This window comes from Protopterus annectens, chromosome 4.part0 (genome assembly GCF_019279795.1).
Source record: "Protopterus annectens isolate FY-2018-M chromosome 4.part0, PAN1.0, whole genome shotgun sequence".
In the NCBI taxonomy this organism is placed as follows: domain Eukaryota; kingdom Metazoa; phylum Chordata; order Ceratodontiformes; family Protopteridae; genus Protopterus; species Protopterus annectens.
The window spans coordinates 675,082,893-675,097,240 of NC_056733.1; the positions used below are offsets into that span (position 1 = coordinate 675,082,893).

Consider the following 14,348-nt stretch of genomic DNA (forward strand, 5'->3'; position numbering starts at 1 on the left):
GCTTAAGACCACCCAGGAGAGCTCCAACCCCTGCCTGGGACCTCAATTTTGTATTGGGAAAACTCACTTTCCCTCCTTTCGAGCCAGCTGCTACTGCAGACTTAAAATTTCTATCCTGGAAAACAGCTTTCCTTTTAGCAGTCACTTCAGCAAGAAGGATTTCTGAATTACAGGCTCTTATGGCAGTGTTGCCTTTCATTATTTTTCATGCGGACAGGGTGTCTCTCAGGACCCATCCATCCTTCATGCCTAAGGTGGTATCCAGTGTGGCTCTTAATCAGACCATTACTTTGCCAACCTTCTTTCCCAATCCACAGAACAAGGGGGAGCGGATTCTGCATTCATTGGATGTACACAGACAACTTAAGATTTTACTTAAACAGGACAAAATCCGTAATAAGAACTGAACAACTACTGGTGTCATTTGCTGCAGGGGCAGAGGGGGAAAGGCTATTTCAAAGCAGACTATTTCCAAATAGATAAGCCATTGTATTCGTTTCTGCTATATGCACCATGGTAAAACTATCCCCCAGGGGATCAGATCCCATTCCACCAGGGCTGCATCTACTTCTACAGCATTTCTCAGAGGTGTTCCTACCTGAGGTATTCTAGAAGCTGCTACCTGGAGCTCATTTCATACGTTCACCAAACATTACCATTTACCTTTCTTCTCTAAATCCAGAGCTGGCTTTGCCACTGCTGTCCTGCAGGGCCTAATAGCTGGTCCTAATGCTGTATAAATCCGTCCTCTCAACCATAGCTTTGGGAATCTCCCCAAATGTAATGACTGCAACAGTGAAACATGAAGAACCTAGTACAGCTGTGTACACTTACTATAAATGTAGATGTTCGAGTGTATTCACTGTAGCAGTCTTGGTTACCCTCCCCTCCAGCCCCCTGTTTTTCTCTTACTATACCTCTACTTTCCTTTACTATGCTTAAAAGCCTTTTTGGTGTATTTGCTTTTGTTTGGAGGTATATTTTTTGTGTTTTAAATTATATATTTTTTTTTTGCTCCCCATTTGGGGGAAGAAAAACTGATGTAATGACATTGGCTGCATGTTTTATACCCCTGATGACCTGACGTCATGGAAGAAGGGACAGCAACCGACGCAGGACCCAAGACTTTGTTAATCAGGCTGACTGAGGGCAACCTGCCAGCAGATTACCCAAATGTAATGACTGCAACAGTGAATACACTCAAACAGCTACATTTATGGTAAGTGTACACAACTGTACTTTGTGTTGCATTCATGCGTTTTCACAAACATTACATTCCAGGTAAATGCAGATCATGTTTTGGCTGGTGGTTCTGCAGGATTTGTTTGGAGAGATCTCTTGTTTAGTCTGAAGCACCCTCATTTCTGCTTAAGATTCTATTCTTGCCTGATCAGAGGTGCCCTCCTTAAACTGTAGTAGACTGAGAACATTTCATTTGATTTTGTGTATTTCTAGGTGCAGCTTCTCATTAATAGAAGTGAAATGTTTTGCATTTCTGTTGTATACCTTTGAAATTAGAGAGCTGTCAATCTTAGAATAACCTTAGCTGTCACTTTGCTGTGTGCATCATTTCTCCTGACTTAATTGGTTACTCAGGTTACTGCAGTGTTAACTTATCTGTGTCTGCTAAGGATTGCTTATGTTATATGCCAAGAAGAAAAATGGTAAAATCTAAATTGTCACTTCAAGAGCAGATTAAGGTTAATGTTTCAGGAAATCTGTAGAGTTGAAAATTTTTTTTAATCTAAACACTTGTTTTTTTTTTTTCAGTTTTACTTAATGGTTATATAATTTTGCATCTTCATATTCTGTAGGCATGCTATTTTATTGGTACACTTGCAGTAAAAAATCTGTGCACTTTTTATACTCTTATATCTCCTGTTGTCACTTGCATATTCTTGAACTTTCTGTAGACTAAGCAATATTTTTCTCTGATATCTCTGCTACAGATTAATATGATGTTGGGAAACTTGTATAAGAAGGCAGGACAAGAGCGATCTGCTGTAACAAGCTACAAGGAGGTTCTCAGGCAGTGCCCACTAGCATTGGATGCCATATTAGGTATGCGAACACATATATTATGTTTTTAGAGTTGCACTGTTTTTGTTTCTTTGTTCTGGGCGATGTTTAAAGACAAACTGGTGAAAATGCTAGTGCAGGAGAAGGCTGTCCTGCACTTTGTTGCCTGAAACAGCAGACCAGAGTAAGCCATCAGAGGAGTTCAAGAATACATGAGTCTGAGCAAAGGAAGGATAGATGGTGGCATTAGTATGAGAGGAAAAACTGCAGAGTGCATAACTAAAACACTGAGTAGGCTCAGTAATCTAATGGTCTTCTATTGGCAGCTTTGTTTATTATACAGGCCTGAGAAATGCTAAGTGTTCACACTATGTAAGTGTATTATAAAATACTGCTGCTGTATGAAACAGTCAGCCTTTATGGGGTTCATATGTTAAGTAATAGGCTAGCTGCCCCTGCAGGCCAATTTAAGCCTAACTAGTTTCCCTTTTTATGCTCAAAATAATCTTTCCCATTTGGCTATAGTTTAGCCTTACACATTTCATGGTCGTAATTCTATATTAACCTAATGAGAGTAACTGGGATCATACTGTAGATAATTTGTATGCCAGATACAGGTCATCTCTTTGCAATCTGTATGATACTGAATATAGTGATAAGGCTTTGACTGTTAGAAATGTGCCCAAGTTGACCCTCTGGAGAAGGTTAGTTTGGTTGTTTCACAGAATCTGGTAAGTTCATGTCCGTTAGTTGAAGTCTGTCAGTTCATTTGCATCTTAATAAGCTTATAGCTAAGTAGATCATCAAGAAACTCGGCCATCTCGACCAGTATTGGTAGAAAACTGTTTTTGTCAAATGTATTGTTCCCAAATATCTCCGATAAAAATTTGAGATCACACATCCAGACCTGTTTTAAAGGTTGCTGTGGATATACTCTGCTTGATTTGTTAGGGAAACCTATTCCAAAAATGGGGGATATACCGAGTTTAGGCATCCATTGCACCAGTTGATATTAATTTCAAAGTGTAGGTTTAGATTTCTAGACTAGGTTTTTACTTTTGACAATGGAAAATGTTTGCTTCTAATGTCCTTCTTTTTCAGGCCTTGGATGGCACACCTGTCTGCTCTGTTATTTTATTCAGGGTTACTTCAATTTCTGTTAGTCATTTATCCTCCTTGCCTAATTCATGGTATGCTGTTAGGAAATACCAGGAAAATTAATAATTAACCTGTTTATCACCTTGTCTGTCCACCTAGCACTTTGTGATATTTTTGGCATTTCTTCACTGAATTTATGCAGTAATTTAATTTACCTTTTAAATACTTCATTATTGCAGTCTATTTAATATAAGTTTAAATTACAGCATTTTTGGGTGGGGTAGTTGCTGAAGAGTTCTGCTATCCAGGTATCAGATAAGTACAGTTAGTCTGAAACTACTTAAACAGATGCACCCAAAAACTTAAAAAAAAAAAAAAAAGGATCTGATGTTATCCATTTCATTATTCCTCATGACTAGGTCTTGGATCAGACATCGGATCTGAACCAGCACTGAACAAGACATGGATCCAAGGCTTGCACTCCTCCATCTCCCATAATCCTCTTCTGCACTCTAACCTCCAGATATCATTTGCTGCATTTATGCACGGATGTGATCCTTGGCTGTCGAGCTCTGTGCAATAGCTTTTTCTAGTTTTCTTCAGATAAGTGAATGTTCCTGTTTTTTGTTGGTTATTTTTTTCTCTAGGTAGTCTTTTTTTCTGTACCTTCCCCTCCCATTGCTAGATTGTCTCTAGAGTTAGTGTGTTTTGTGGTACTCCCCTGTTTTATCCGGTTGGTGCTTGGTGCCTTTTTCTGTACTGTTCTGTAGGTTATAGTGTTAGGGTCTATTTGTTGACTGATTCCTTCCCTTAGTAGTTGGTCAGTTAATTAGTGATTTCGTTTTTCTCGTTGCTAGCTGGTTTTAGCCTTTGGTGTTTTTGTGCATTTCCAGTTGTGTGTGACTGGTGGTATGTCTAGGAAGGACATACCTATAGGTTTAAGATGTGCGCTTCTTGTGGGTGTAAAATACACCTAGTTCTGATGCCCACAAGAAGTGTGTCTACTGTTTGGGGGCTGAGTACCTCAAGGCTGATTGCTCTCTCTGTGCAGCATTCAACCCTTGAGCACTGGCGGACCAGCGAAACAAGTTGCTTTTGAAAAGCATGGTTCAAGGGGGCCTTCTTGTCTCTAGGCCCTTGGTTACTTCAGGTCCTAAGGACTCTAAATGAAAAGCCCCATCTGCTTCCCGGGGTGCTTCACCTTCCTTGGCTGACAAGTGGCCTAGACTTTCTGATCAGATATCTCTGGATCTGAAACTGCCTTTGGCTGTGTTGGATTTGACATCTTCGAATCCGACGGTAGGTTCAGAGGTCTCCTCGGAGCAGAGCCCTTTGGATCTGACTAGAGTTAGGTCCCCTTCGAATTTGCCTCCTCCTTTGGATCCAAAGAAGGTAGTCCAGCAGGTGTTGGATCCGACCGGTTTGTCGGATCAGATATTACGTTTTGAGGGCTCTTCTTCCCCTTTGGGATCCACCAGGATCTGAAACACTGCTTCTAGGCCTCTGAGCCAGTCTTTGGATCTGAACATCATAAGTCTGCTTCGGGGTCCAGGCTTGGATCTCCGAACAAGTCCACCCATTCCTTGGCTTTCTCCAGATTCTCGCAGGAGTCTTCTGCCCACAGCTATGATCAGGATGTACCCTGCTCTGCCTCGGCAAGATGCCCGGCCCCAAGGTTCCCGTCTCCACTTCTGTTCTGAGTCTCCCTGTTTCGGAATTCCAGGACCTGGTTCACCTGAGGGAGGCAACGATAGGTCAGAGGATGCATGCTTTTCTGACCCTGTCAGGGTACCTGACTAGCTGGATTCCATTGCCTTCGGATCAGAGTGGATCTCTGCTCAGAGAGGTTGGCACTGGGTCTCAGGGTGGGGAGATCAGGTCCAGGTTTATCAGATTGGTCCCTTCCCTTGGGAGCCTCAGCCCTTGATAGCTCAGGGCTGGTACTGTGTGGAAGGGCCGGGACCCAGGGTTGGCTCTGCTCCTTCTTCCCAGGTGGATTTGGCTCCAGGGGATGGGGAGGGAATTTCTTCAAGTCTGTCGGCCTTTCAGGTGGTAGAGTGGACTTTCTCAAGGTCTGGAGCAGCATCTTCCCCACTACCAGATCTACCCCAGCCCATCACTATTCCGAGCCCTGAGCCTATCCATCCTGTCCAGGGTCAATCCTCCTGAGGTAGCCTTCAGGCAAAATCTAACCCCCAGGGGGTTCTCTTTTTGGAGTCCTCCCCTGAGCCTACACAGAGGAGGTGCCACAAAAAAGAAAGTTTAAGAGGAGGCACCTAGACTCCCCTATGGAGTCCCTCACAGAGGGCACAGATTTTGATGAGGGGGATGGGTCCCCCACGCCTCCGCGAGACGATGTCTCCTTTGGAGACATTTTGTAACTGTTGAAACACAAAGGCGGATGGTCTTTCCAACCCCCGTCTTTGGAGGAATATGTGTTCCTGAAGCCTTTCAGGAAGGGCCCATCTACTTCCTGCCCCCGCCCCCCCAGACGAGCTCATCAACCTTATTTTGTGCAGGGCATAGAAGATGACACTGTGGAACCAGTCCTCAAGAAAGCTGGCTGCTTCTTTAGTCCCCCTTCCAATAGGATGCATTGGAGAAAAGGGGTTCCAGTGAATGCCATTGTGGTTGCTGCGGCTACAAAAAAGGAGCTGGCTTAACAGAGCTCCACCATCCATCCCCCAAACAGGGAGTCTTGGGCGATAGACACTGGAAGCTAGTCTATGCCTCAGCCACATTTGGCTTGAGAACTCAACTATTTGGCACACTTACCCACCTCCAGAGAGACCTGATTGCTGAAATATCCAACTCTCTCTCAGAGTTGATGTCTGCGGAGGACCTCAGAAAAGTCTTTCCCCAGCTCACCACTCTATCCTTCCTTGCCAACTCCTCAGTGACGTTAAGTTAATCCCTGATGCTGCTTGAGGTTATCTCTCAAGCGGCCAGTTCAGGTGTTGCCTTGAGGCGTCATCCGTGGATGCGGTTGTGTGGATTTGCAGAACCCTTCAAGGCGTCTTTCACGAATGCGCCATTTAATGATTCCTTGCTATTTGGACCATCAGTCAAGGATACTTTGACCCGCAGTTAGCAGGAAGGAAAGATGGTGGTAGGGATCAAGTTTTCTACCCCCCACCAGAGGTCTTTTCCCAAGCACCAATGGGGAGGTAACGAAACTTTGGTTCTAAAAGTAGCAGGGTTCCTTCCAGGATGCTCCTGAGGCAGGGAAAGAGGATTCAATGGCGGACGCCGCCCCAGAGGCAGGTGGGGTCCACAAAACCAGGGCTTCAAAGAACCTTTCTCCGAAAAGACCTTGCAGCACCCCTGAGGGGTTGCCTGACTGTCCTGCCCTGGAGGCAGTCGGGCATCTGTTCTTGTTGTACCCAAACGCCTGGACAGCCATAATGAACAGTCAGTGGGTGCTGAATATCCTATCCAGGGGTTATTACATTCCTTTTTCTCACCCACGTCCAAGTCCTGAGAGAGTTCTCCCCGATGTGCCACCCAGTCAGAGGGAATTGGCCCAAAGAGAGGTTCTAAAACTTCTAGAAGAAAGAGCCATCCAGGAGGTCCCAGCAAGACAAAAAGGGTCCCGAACTTACTCTCACTTTTTTTTGGTGGCAGAAATGACTGGGGACCTGTGTCTGATTTTGGACATCAGTGAGTTGAATCTATCTAGAAGTCAAAGTTCTGGATGGTCACTGTTCAGTCCATCCTGCCGCTTTTGCACAAGGATTAGTGGATGTGCTCCATAGACCTCCAGGATACCTGCCATCACATTAGGATAGGCACTCCAAGAGGCAGCAGCGCTTCTAGCTGGGAGCCGATCATTTTCAATTCAGAGCCTTGCCCTTTGGACTTACCACAGCCCCACCCCCCTCAGGTGTTTAGCAAATGTTTGGCAGTGGTCGCAGCTCACTTGAGACTGCTGGGATTCCAGGTTTTTCCATACCTGGACGATTGGCTCCTTACAGCACCCACAAGGCAGCAACTGACATTAGTGAACGCAGTACCTTTTGGAGACCTTCAACGAGTTAGGTGTTAGGATCAATGTCGCCAAGTCAAAACTAACTCCGGTGCAATGTAGTTTATAGGAGCCCAGTTCAATCCAGTGGTAGAAAATGCAGCTCTGCCCCCTCTGAGAGTGGATTTACTGAGGCAGCAGGTCAAGGCGATTCTAGAGGTCCCCGTCACCACAAGCACATCTCAGTCTCAAGCCTCTGGGATCCATGTCAATACCTATTCTTGTACCGCTGGGTGAGATATTATATGCAAGTACTCCAGTGGATGCTACCAGTCCAATGGTCCATTCTCTATCATCCTTTGTCTATGCTGGTGTGACTGACCCCCATTTGCAGATGGCATATGCAATGGTGGCTTCTTTTAGGACCTCTTCTGAGGCAGACCTTTTTCTCTTCACCCTCCCACGGTCACAGTGACCACAGACACTTTCCTGCTAGGGTAGGATGGGGGGCATTTTTAGGGCAGAATGGTCCAAAGCACATGATCCCCTACAGTTGCACATAAACAAACATTCTAGAGATGAGAGCAGTCCTCCTGAAGTTGCAAGCCTTTCAGGGTGGCCTTCCTCTGGAGATGATTGCAGTTCATATGGACAACATGTCAATGGTCTGGTACATCGGCAAGCGGAGGGAACACATTCTTACCTGCTGTGCTGAGAGGCCATGAATGTGTGGGAATGGGCGATTTCTTCCATTTGCTTTCTTCTTGCAGCACACATACGCAGGGAGTCCAACGTGTTGGCAGACAGACTCAGCAGGTCCATCTTGAGCCCGCACAAGTGTCCCTGGAGTCCGTCAGTGGTGTCTCAGATATTCGGCCAGTGGGGCCAACCTTGATGTGACCTCTTTGCAACCCCAATGAACAATAAATGCACCAAGTACTTTGCCGTGATCCCCCCCAGAGAGCAGTTTCTGAGGGGACGCTGTAGTCCACAATTGACCTCCGGGTCTCCTTTGTGTATCCACTGATCCCGTTGATCCCCAAGGTACTACAGAAATCCCACAGACTTGGTGTCCCATGGTCCTCATTGCCCTTTTCTGGCCTCATCAGGTGTGGTTTTCCTTCCTATGGTCTCATCTGAAATATCCTCCATGGATACTGGATCACACACCTGATCTCCTCTCTCATCTCCCAGGGCTGGAAACCCTGAACCTCCAATTCCTTTGACCGCATAGTTTGTCCACTTCCCATAATACTAAGAGAGTCCAGGCTGGCTTCCCCTGTTAAGAAAATTATTCTTGCCTCTCGGAAACCATCAGCTCAAAAACTCTACAACAGTAAGTGGAAATGGTTTTCCTTTCGGGCTGCTGAAAGAAATCTCGATCCCTTCTCTGCTCCAGTTTCGGATATTCTTCTGTATTTATCATCTCTTTATCAAGACTGTGGCGGTTTCTCAACCATAATGCTGCAGTTGCCGGCCATTTCCAATTTTTAAGTTAGTAGGGAGCCTACCTTTTTCCTCCAGACTATGCAAGGCCTTCATGAAAGGTGTGTTTCTCCCCAGGCCTCCTGTCAAAGATCCTTCTCCTCGGGATTTGACTTTGTTGTAGTCTCTCACTGAAAGTCCATTCCTGTGATATTAAGTTATTGTCCTGGAAGACTGCCTTTCTTGTGGCCATAACTTCAGCTAGGAGGGTCTCAGAGTTCCAGGCTTTTGTCATCCAAAACACCATACATCATTTTTCACAAAGACAGAGTGGCGTTGAGAACTAATCTTCCTTCCTGCCCAGGGTAACCACTGAAACTAATATCAACCAGTGTATTCTGTTACCTGACTTTTTTTTCTGAATCATTCCAGTAAAGGTGAATGACCCCGCCATACACTGTATGTACATAGGCAGTTAAGATTTTACTTGTACAGGACTAAAGCTTTCAGGAAATCTGATCAATTGTTTGTAGCCTTCTCCCTGAACAGACATGGTCAAGCAATGCCCAAGGTAGTAGTTTCCAAATGGATTTCAAACTGTATTTCCACCATTTATTCTCTCTGGGGTTTAGAGTTACCTCGTCTGCCTAGGGCTCACTCTCTCAGGTCAGTTGCTACATCGTCAGCCTTTTCTGCTAGGGTGACTGTAGATGACATCTGTGCTGCGGCCACTTGTTCCCCTCCACACACCTTCGTTTTTTATTACAAAGTGGATATGGTCTCCAGAAACAGAGTATCATTTGGTTCCATGGTGCTCAGACACATCCTTCCATAGGGCTGCCCAGGATACTGTTGTAATTGGGGGTTCTCACCCAGTTGTGAGGAATAATGAAATGGATAACATCAGGTTAGCAATTATGTACTTACCATAACTTGGCATCTGTGTTGTCCTATTTCATTATTCCTCACTTCCCTCCCACCTTCCCCCATCTGTTCTCTGATGGGATCTGAGGAAGCTGGAGGCATGATGCTCCTGGGCTAAGTTCCCATGCTTAAAGTTTCAGATATATATTCTATGGGGTAACTACAGCAAACTCAATCTGAGGGTTAAAGTGCAGAAGGAGATTATGGGAGAGGGAGGAGCTCGAGCCTTAGATCTATGTCTTCTCTAGTGGCGGATCAGATCTGATGTTGGATCCAAGACCCAGCCATGAGGAGTATTAAAATAGGATAACACGGATGCCAAGTTATGGCAAGTACATAACTGCTATTTTGTTATCTTGATATCTTCTGTAGTACTAAATCTCTGCATCACTATTTAATGGTTAGTTTTTCTGATTTGTGCTGATGTGGTTTTGTTACTTTGTGTTTTCATTTGATTGAGTCAGGGAGATAAAACTTTTTTTATGTATATGTCCATTTACTTAATAATAGAATGCTGTGACTTCCCAGCTTTTTACTGCATTTATCAAGTGTATTTGTTCTTGCTCACAGAATCTCCTTGATTTGTTTGTGACTATCATCTTAAAAGCCTCTCCAGGTCTATTTTAATTTTCATCTTGAGTAGCTGATAATGTATTTGTTTCTGATGAAACTCAAGACTTGTAGCTACCACCAGTTTTCCTAGGTGAAGTTTGCAAATGGTCTTCTATGACTGATAGCCTTAGAAGAAACTGCAAAGTTAGTCTAATAAGTGTCTTAGATTGACTAGCTTAGCAATTTGTACTTCGGTTTAAGGCACTAATTTGATTTCTGAAGTGTGAAACCAGATACCGCGAGCTTAGACACTTAGAAATTTAAAGTATGCAGTCATGAGTTTTTTTAGTTATTTTCCACCTAGTGGCATGCAGTGCATCCACCTTGGCAGAACATTCCTACCTGCACTAATTTGAATAGGTCTCGCCCAGTAAGATTTCATTAAGTTTCAGATTTGCCTCATTAATGTCCTAGACGTCTCAATTTCACTTTAGCTCTCTAATTTTTTTATTTATTTGAGGGGAGTCTTGAGTGGGAATTCATACTGACTAGGGAAAATTTGGATAGAACAGGGAGTTTTCCTGTGGTCTTTGATAAATGCCTTTGAATCTTTTACATCCACCTAAGCTCCTAACTCTGGCAGGTGGGGCAACGGTTTAACATCTCATCATTAAGATAGCACACTAAGGAGTGCAATACTTCCAGTTATGTTGTACTGCATTGTCAGTAATGGAAAATGCAAACACCTGGGGTGTCAGTAGAACCTACAGCTACCTGTCGAGTCACTGATGCTACTTACTGAAGGGCTAGCCTGTCAGCATGTCTGTAGACTTTAACAGATATACCACTGTGCATGTACATGGTCACTTTTATTAGTGGATATATTTACATGATAGCCTTGAGAGAGTCAAGTAAAATTATTGGTCATATTTTAATAAAACAAAAAGTTTTGAAGCTTTTTATTAAGAAGCACTCCACATTAAGTAAGTCTCCTTATTGGCAAAACAGGTTGCAGCACTTAAGCTAAGTGCTATGTGTATAGAAAATTTGTAATCACCTTAAATTGCATGTTGAACAGAGTGACTTAAGAAACTTCTGAATCATTCAAGATTTTTGTAGGGGTTTCACCCCCACATACACACTGCACAGATGTTTTTGCAGGGGAGGGGTATTGCACCACCATACGTCTCTTATGTGTATACACTCAGAGATCCACTGTACCTGGACACTGTGAGGTGCTGTGATCTCTTAGTATGTATTCCTGTAAAGTCTCACTTGCACTTCTGTAGATCCCATTTGCAGTGAGAAGTTCAGCAGTCAACTCGACTATAGTAGTCAGAATTGGTTATCTCCCTCATTGTTTCTTTTAAACACCTTTATTAAATTATCGCTTAAGAAGTAACATACATTAATAGAAAATAAAGCAAGCCATATTAATGAATTATACATTGCATATATTTTCTCATTAGTTATTCACTATGTTAAACTTCACTTTTCATCCTGGACATTATTCCCACAAATTCCATTTATTTCTATGTAATTTGCTCCTTCCATTTTTCTAAAGATTCCATCTCTACTTCTTTTATTGCCTACACAATATTGAGTACTTCAGTTACAGCTGATTTTGATTTTGGTTTTATAGTAATTTCTTTTTTGTCAGCCAGTAACATTAAACTTGGTAAGGTGTTATTAACTTAGTTACAGCCATTTGCTCTTCTAGCATTTCTGACAGAGTGCAATGCAGGGAATTTTTAAAACCGGCCAACTGTTTACACTCTTAAAAATATGTTTCAGGTTTTTTTTTACATCACACCTCCAACATTTGCTATTACCTAAGGAAAAATGCTATAAAATCTGCTTGGTAGCATAAAAGTATCTATGCAAACACTTCTAGACTGTCTCACATAGCAAACAGACAGATGTCCTCCAGTTGTTCCTTTGCAAATTGCTTTTCCAGTCCCTCTTCCTAGTCTTGTCTAACTCCCTCTGACTTGTACTTATTTTTTTTATGCAGTGTTTTATATAAACTACTAATTATCCCCTTTTTAACATCAGCTTCTCTTCTAGAGTCTGCTAAAATATCACTTTGCATTCACCTGTTCCTTTTTCTTTGCTTATACTCTTATCAGTCCCTGGTACGGAAGGCAGTCTTTAACCTGCAGTCCAAACTTCTCATTTGTCTCATCCCACTCTGTTACCTTTCCCTCTCTAGTTATTTGCTCCCAATATCTTGTGTTCCTTTGCCAATTTTATCCAGTAAATTCCAGCCCTACTGTTGTCTGTTTTCTGTACATCTGTTTGTTAGCCCTATTGGCAAAAATCTCTTTTTTCCATTCACATGTTGACTTGGTTCTTAGAGTACTTTCTGAATATAATCTGTGTGGTAGTTGATGTTCTTCGTGTTTCACTGTTGCAGTCATCACCTGTGGGTTATCCTTGCTGTGGTAGCCCCCGGCCGGCCCGAATACCTTAGTCAATGTTTTGGCTGCTGTCGCTTGATGTCTGATGTCAGGTCGTCAGTGCTATAAAGGAAGGCAGCTGACGCTATTACATCAGTCTTTCTTGCTATGGAGTCCATAGCAGAAGCAGTTCGCAAGTGTGCTGGTCGGTCACCAGCAGAGTTTGAATTACAGCTGAAAATGTCTAAAGCTAAGTACCCCGTTGGGGATCCTTTTTTCTTGTACTAACCGATGTCCAAAAAAGTTAATAATTGTCTCATCTGTGGAAAGCAAATGCCACACCGAGACTTCTGTTCATACTACATCACTTGTTTAGGCCCAGACCATAACGTCCCCCGTTGCCAGTTCTGTGCCCTCTTTAACGCAAGAATTATTCGTTGTAGAGCTCTTTTTGTAGCCAGGTATTTTTGTCTCCCCTCTTCGCATTCTGAAATGGTGTCCGTCAGCTGACAATTCGTAGACATTCCGAAAAAACATAAGGATAAAGACAGAGACAGACCACACAAGGCTAAGCCTTCTGACAACTCTACTGCTAAGCAGGTTGTCAGTTCTCCGGAATTCAGTGAGGTGCCTTCGCAGCCCCTGATGCCCGATTCAGTACCTTCACAGGCCTCTACTAAGACCCTTTTGGAGTCAGAAATCTTCTTCGTCTTCTGAGCCTTTGGTTGTCTTTGCCTTGGTTGGGTCTGGAACCACGACAAAGGCACCGGCTTCCGAGGAGGTTTTTCGCACTACAGAATCTAGACAAAAAAAAAAAACGACGTCTTCTCCCCTGACTACCGTTTCTCTCAGACCAATGGATACTCTTAGGCCTAGAGGCAAGGCCACTCCTGGGAAAACTACGTCTAGTCACCATTTTACTCCTGCTCCACCACCCCAAGCTCAAATGCTTAAAATGGCAGAGGATCTCATCACCCTTATCAGGGGTAGTCAGGCCGCACCTTCTAAAAGGAAAAGAGACCCTTCCCCTGAAATACTGACAGAGCAGGATTCTGAGGAGTCTGATTATTCAGATTTTGAAGAGGAACAACAACCTCTTAATGCTTATGAGGATTCAGATGCAGAGGAATCCATTCCTACTGCCTCCCTACCAGAAGATCTTTGGGGAAACCCTTCACACCCTCAGGGAACATTTTCACTGGGAATCCCAGGACTTCCCTCAGTCTAAGAAAAGTCTGAGAGTTTCCAGACCTGCCCCAGCACAGACCCGTGGGCATCCCTCCAATCTTAGAGGTGGTTGATGATGTCTTCCATGAATTCAGCTCAACTCCTGATGCCCTCCCACCTGCTCCCCGAAGACCTGACAGGTATTACAAAGTATCGGATTCTCACAAATACCTGTACAGAAATCCTGCTGCAGACCCAGAGGTCATTACACAGGGACCAAAATGAGCCAAGGCTAGTTCTGCAAAGAATCCTACTCCCTCTGACAATGACTCCAGATCTCTGGACAGATGGGGTAAAAAAGTATACACCTCTGCAACCTTAGCTGTCAGAGCACTCAACTGTCAATTCCACATGTTAAAATATCAACAACACACTTTGGAGCTATTAAAACAAAAGATTTCAACCTTTCCAGACTTGAAAGAGTTAGCAGATTTACTGCACTCTACTTGTCAAGTGGCTAAACACTCATTACACTGTGGTTATGATGCCCTAGAAGCCTCAAGCTGGGCAGCAGTGTCAGGATCTGTCATTAGGAGACATGCATGGTTGAAGGAACAACCTCTCCCTGATCATGTCAAATCTAAATTACTTGATGCACCCTTGGATAAGGACTGCTTGTTTGGAGTAAAAGCAGAAGAGGTGCTTAGAAAGATGGAAAACAAAGCAAAATCTATGCAAACAGTAAAAGATTTCCTTCAGGTACAGCCTCCTAGGTTCAGCAGGAATTTTCCCTCAAAACA

The 14,348-nt window shown here is 43.6% G+C and overlaps 1 protein-coding gene across 1 annotated transcript in view; it reads left to right on the forward strand.

The window, feature by feature from the left end:
• The window catches only part of ANAPC7 (anaphase promoting complex subunit 7), a 1,515,510-nt gene that overhangs the window by 306,515 nt on the left and 1,194,647 nt on the right, over positions 1-14,348 (forward strand). The window contains exon 4 of the mRNA XM_044068647.1: positions 1,950-2,061. Coding sequence (XP_043924582.1) covers positions 1,950-2,061 — 112 coding nt within the window. The remainder of the gene's footprint in view (positions 1-1,949; positions 2,062-14,348) is intronic.